Below are 6,000 nucleotides of genomic sequence, written 5' to 3'. Positions count from 1 at the left end.
ACTGGTTGGGGTCCCGGGGGCCTCGGGTGAATTCCGGGTGGTTAACAGATCGAAATTAGAATTTTGGAGAAGGCTGAAGTTGCTGGTTGCTAGTGTAACAGCACCTGCGAGGCTAGGGCCGCAGGTGCGGAGCCGCATGAGCGGTCGTCGTTCCGCAGAAGCGGTTAGAAGTGAAGGTCTCAGAGGCGTGGGTGTCTAAATGGCACCAGTGGCGGATCCAGAATTTTAAGGTCGTGGGTGCTCACTTTCTTTTAATATAAAGGTGCTATCAATCATATAAGCGTAATTTATTCGAACGGGGCAATGAAAAAAATTAATGAGAAAACATGATTACTATTGTCATTATCAAAAATGACTTCTAGCCACGAGTCAGATAATAATGTTAATATGTTATCATTACAAAAAAAGGACTTCCCTAGTCACAACTCACAACTGTACTCGACGACTTTTCATATGTTGAAAACGATGAATAATAGCGTCATTGCTAACACTTGCAAATATCTTACGCTATACATAGCAAACTAAACAACTATTTAAAAATTTGTCATTGATGCTGTTACGAAGTTCACTTTTGATATAGTTCATGGATGAGAAAGCTCGTTCTACAGAAGCTGTGGCAACAGGAAGAATGAGAGTCAACTTGATTAGCAAATAAACAAGTGGCCAAGTTTGATGCAGATCTGACTTAATCAACACTTTAGCAAGATCACTAATTCCCTTCAAGCCGAAGAACCTCTTGTCAACACCACATGCATAAAGTATAAAACTATCAAGCTGACAACTGAGATCTCGAAGCTGGCTGCTATCAAACTCATTCGGATAATATTCGGCCAACTTCATTATTCTGTTCTTATCAAAATTACCAAATGAATTAACGGGATTTAAGCTAGCCATACCGAGGAGTAAGTCATTACTCACAGCATCAAAGCAACGATTAAGCTCTTGAAAATGCAAATCTATAACAGCATAAAAAATATCGACATGCAAATGATAAGAATATGTAACATCAAGAGCCCTACGCTTCGACTTCCCAGGAAAGTAGCGAGCGTCCATATTTGGAATCATTATATCATGTTTATCACAAAAAGAAGAGACATCTTCCATTAAATATCCAAATCCACTCTTCCTCATCGTTTGTAATAGTTGCTTTGTAAGAGCAAGGAGTCCCATAGCATTGACAATATCTTGATCCATCCTTTGTAACGCACAACTCAACTCATTTGTCATTGTTAAAACATTTAACATCAAGTGCAACATAAAAGCAAAATCAAATTCCTTAATCTTACCCATAAGACTTTCAGCAACAATTCTGTCAGCATAGTTTGGACACTCACGTGCAGTAAATTCAAGAACATGAATAATCGATGGAAATAGGACAATAAGGTTATCCAACATCTTATAATGAGAACCCCAACGAGTATCACCTGGTCGTTGAAGCCCACGATCTTGATTTACCTCGTCCAATATGCACTTCACCTGATTTGAGCAACTCTTCTAACTTTTCAGCTTGATGTTCTCGAAGCAAATCCCTGCGCTTAAAAGATGCTCCAACAATATTTAAGACATTAGTAACTATACAAAAAAAGTCATCTACATCTGAATGCTTCTTTGCAAGAGCCACAAGTGTTAATTGCAATTGGTGGGTAAAACAGTGAATGCATTATGCTGATAGAGACTCATTCAAAATTAAAGTCTTAACACCATTTAGCCCTCCCTGCATGTTACTAGCCCCATCATAACCTTGCCCACGTATTTGCGTTAGACTTAATGAGTGATTAGAAAGAAAAGAGCAGATTGCCTTTTTTAATGACATAGCCGATGTATTACTAACATGAACAATACCAACAAATCTCTCTATGACTTCGCCTTCTTTGTTAACATATCTCAAAACAAGTGCCATTTGCTCCTTGTGTGATATATCTTTTGATTCATCAACTAGTATCCTGAAAAAATCCCCATTCATGTCTTCAATGATAGCTTTGACTGTTTCTTTAGCACAAGCATCAACAATATCTTTTTGAATACTTGGAGAACACATCATTTCATTTCTTGGAGCATTTTCTAATATAATGCTTCCAACATCCCGATCAATATCCCCATACCATTGCAAAAGCTCAAGAAAAATACCTCTATTTGTAGAAGATTGACTCTCATCATGCCCACGAAATGGCAAACCTCGTCTCAAAAGAAATCTTGCCACATCGATTGAAGCACTTAAGCGACGTCGAGACTCACTTTTTTCTTTCTCGGATTGTTTGTCAAAATAAGTGCGAATTGATTGTGATTGATTCATTAAATCAATCATCCTATTGAAACACTTGTTATAGATGCTATTTACTTCTCCAACATGAGCTTTAAATCTTTCAATAGCCTTGTTCCAAGCTTTAAAGCCATTTTTTGTAAAAGCATCTCCCGTATTTCCATGACTTTCATGTTCATTTTTGAACAAGTAACAACACAAACAATATGCAGCATCTTTTGATATACTGTATTCCAACCACTTAGAATGTTGACCCTTAAACCAACAGGACAAAACTGACGCATTATCTTCCCAAACTTAGTTTTAGGAAAATCATGATTCGCAAGCTGACAAGGCTTTTTTTGAATACAATGTCTTCTAACTTCATCACGTATATAGGGTTGTATTCTGTAATAGGCTTTCTATCTCCCGGATCAGCGTTGAGAGATTCTAAATCAAGATCAGAAAGAAATGTGTCCCTCTAAATTTCCGGAGCTATGGCTGAAGCAATAGATGGATTAGTAGAACTAGAACTTGGTTGCCCAATATTCGTTCTTGTGACAAACCTATCCATCTCAATTCACAAAGCTTGATGAAATATTCCTACAGAATAAGATTCAATTTAAAATTCAACTATAATTCAATTATAATTCAACTAAATCCTATTAGGGAACTCATGCCCCTCTATAACAATACAAATAATAAAGCAATAACAACATATTTGACCACATTGCACCGGAAATTGATCACACTTCTTTATCACTAAAAATATTAGAAATATTTATCCTTTCGGAAGATAAGATGAAAACTTATAAATTTTTGAAGCAACGAGCCAATGAGGATATATTCACCAATCGCACAAACTGATGCTAATAACCTACATTTATCCCCGAGAAAATCAGTTTTGAAATTAAGTCAGAAATAGAGATAAATTTATTTTTCACTTTTTGACAAGTAAACATAACTATTGTTTATTTTCCACAAAATAATTACAATCAGTGGGTGTATTCATAAAAAAAAATTACTGAATTTATTTTACAAAGCATAGATAATAAGAATTGTGATTTGTAAAACCCAATATCTTCGATAGAATATTGCTATTTATACCCAAAATCTCTAGCTTAAATCAAAATACCAAATCTTATTACCTTGTTCCTTGTGTTTTAATTTTGAGATAGGGAGGTCAAGAAAACTTGTTGTTCACTTTGTAACCTGCGAATTGCGAAACCTACAAGAAGAACTAGAGAAGGCGATGCCCGAGAGCTGTTTTAATATTTTGGTTTGGTAGCTTTTGAAAGCCTACCGATATTTTAACCAGTGGAGGTTTCTTTTTCTCCTTTTCCTCATCTAATTAGTAAACAAGGGGAAATAAAAAAAATTAAAAATGGGGAAAAAGAAAGTAAAAGAAGGCAAGTGCGTAATAAACAAGCAAACAAGGAAGTCAACGATCATTTAATAAGGAAAAGTGTTATTTTTTGAAATAGAAAACAATCAAAAAAACAAAAAACGCTGCCAACTGGATTTGATCTCGCGACGTCAAGGTTTCCAAACGGCCAAACTTCAGACTCCAAACCAAAGCACCCATTAGACTTTTTAGTTAATGGGTGCTTGCTAATATATTATATCAGTTTTCATAAAATTTCTATATTAGTATACCAAGTCCTCGTCGGAGTCAGTGGGTGCTGCAACACCCAGGACCTTACACGTGGGTCCGCCCCTGATTGAGATAGGAATTGTTGAAAAAGAGTTTTGAAAAATATTTTATCTTTTCTTATGTAAGTGAAAAGTGAGGATAACTTTAAGGGGCTGCTGATGTATTTGGACTTTTTTTTTCTCTTCTATACTGATATATCAGAGAGTCTAATGAAAAAGCAAAATACATTTATACAAATAGACTTAAAAAAAATATTTTCGTTCGTTAAAGTAAAGTAATAATATGTTGGAAATCAAGACTTAACATCTCGTCTAAAGCTTATTTTGAATACTTGATGTCGGACTATTGTATCATGGGATAACCAGTATTATTAATGGACCAATTAAATGTTTAAGAAACTGAGATTTTTGCACCTTATTGTAAAAGTTTGTCTTACTTGACAATTTTCAACTATAGTTTGTACTATTAACAACATGACAATAGTAAAAATTGCACGGGGCGCCCTATTTGGTCGCCCCCATTTAACATATACCTATTTTTAATTTTTTTTAAACTTGTATCCACTTTTTAAACAACTTCAGCCCCCTTTTTACTCCTCCCCCTCCTCCTCCTCCTCCTCATGCTCCTCCTCCTGCTTCTGCTCCTTCTCCTTCTTCTCTTTCTCCTCCTCATGCTCCTCCTCCTACTCATTCTTCTCCTTCTCCTTCTCCTTCTCCTCCTCCTCCTCTTCCTGCTGCTGTTGGTGCTGAAACTTCAGTTCATGGAATGATTGCCATAAATATGTTTATCAGATTATTTAAAAATAAATTATAAATAATTATGTAAGTTAGAAAGCTTATAAATAATTACACAATCTGATTATTTATCTAGTATGTTAGAAAGCTTTTTCAAAAACTTCAACTTATATAGTGCTGAAGTTTTTACAAATGAGCTAAATAACTTTAGCATCTTCCGCTGAAGTTTTTGAAAAAGTTTTATGACAAAACTAATGAATCCAGGACAAAAAACTTCAGCTTTTAGTGCTGAAGTTTTTACAAATGAACTAAATAACTTCAGCATCTTCTGCTGAAGTTTTTGAAAAAGCTTATCCAGGACAAAAAAAACTTCAGCTTATTTAGTGCTGAAGTTTTTATAAATGAATTAAATAACTTCAACATCTTCTGCTGAAGTTTTTGAAAATGCTTAATGACAAAACTAATGAATCCAGGACAAAAAAACTTCAGCTTATTTAGTGCAATTACAAATAAAAGCTTCAGCAAATAGAGAATAAAACTTCAGCTACTATGCTTAAGTTCAGCAATTACAAACAAAAAACTTCAGCACACTTGCTACTTCAGGTCCGTCTACTAGAATGTTGAAGTTTTGCGAGATTGTCTTTGCTACTTCAGCCCCGTATGCTGAATTTACACGAAAAAGCTGGTACGCTTGCAATTTTTTTTTTGCAAAGCGGTCACAAGTTAAATCTTGACCCAAAAGCGAGTATAGATGCAAATGCCCCATGACAATATGCTAGCACTGGTTAATATATGCGATTGATTTTACATTTTCATGTAAACTTGGATTAATAAACCTTTTTTTTATCACTCACCAACTACTATATTTCTATATGTTTTTCTCCTCAATATACCACTTATATATTAGCATTAATTTCTAATACTTCTCACTTTTTCACTTTGTGTTAAATTCGGTTGCAACATGCTTTCTTATTTGGACAATTTTCAAAAGGCTAAATACATAAATTGACACCTGAACTATCTACTAAATCCCTGTTACACGTTTTCTATGGGGGAAAATAATATTACACACTCAACCTTTTAAAAGTGTGTCTAATACACACCACTTTAGTATTTGACCACCTTTTCTCAACAAGTGTATACCACGCACCAATAAGATTCTGACACGTGTCATCAATTTAAAATAAAAGGAAAATACTTAAAAACGATACTCCATCTTCTTCATCTTAGTCGTTGGAAAATCCTGTCAAAGCAAAGCCAGAAACCTTGTATTTTCAACCTTCAAAGTGATAAACACAAAAAAAAAACTTCCATTTTCACCCAAAAACAATAAATTTTCATTCCATTTTAAAAATTCATGGCTGCCACAAAAA

At 34.7% G+C, this 6,000-nt stretch overlaps 2 protein-coding genes across 2 annotated transcripts; both read right to left on the bottom strand.

Moving 5' to 3' along the window:
• Positions 1-507: 507 nt before the first annotated feature.
• On the bottom strand, positions 508-1,395 carry LOC107812669 (uncharacterized). The gene has a single exon (XM_016637818.1). It carries the CDS (start codon positions 1,393-1,395, stop codon positions 508-510), a length of 888 nt encoding a protein of 295 aa, XP_016493304.1.
• A 265-nt stretch (positions 1,396-1,660) lies between these two features.
• LOC107812670 (uncharacterized) lies at positions 1,661-2,813 on the bottom strand. The gene is made up of 2 exons (XM_075224486.1): positions 2,806-2,813; positions 1,661-2,486 (listed from the first exon to the last, which is right to left on the bottom strand). The coding sequence occupies exons 1-2, from the start codon at positions 2,811-2,813 to the stop codon at positions 1,661-1,663; spliced, it is 834 nt and encodes a 277-aa protein (XP_075080587.1).
• Positions 2,814-6,000: the final 3,187 nt, after the last annotated feature.

This window comes from Nicotiana tabacum, chromosome 11 (genome assembly GCF_000715075.1).
Source record: "Nicotiana tabacum cultivar K326 chromosome 11, ASM71507v2, whole genome shotgun sequence".
In the NCBI taxonomy this organism is placed as follows: Eukaryota; Viridiplantae; Streptophyta; class Magnoliopsida; order Solanales; family Solanaceae; genus Nicotiana; species Nicotiana tabacum.
This window is presented reverse-complemented; position numbering and strand designations above follow the sequence as displayed.

What these genes read in the sequence shown, in the direction of transcription:
- LOC107812669 (XM_016637818.1), bottom strand. Translation starts at nt 1,395, where the DNA reads ATGTTGGATAACCTTATTGTCCTATTTCCATCGATTATTCATGTTCTT.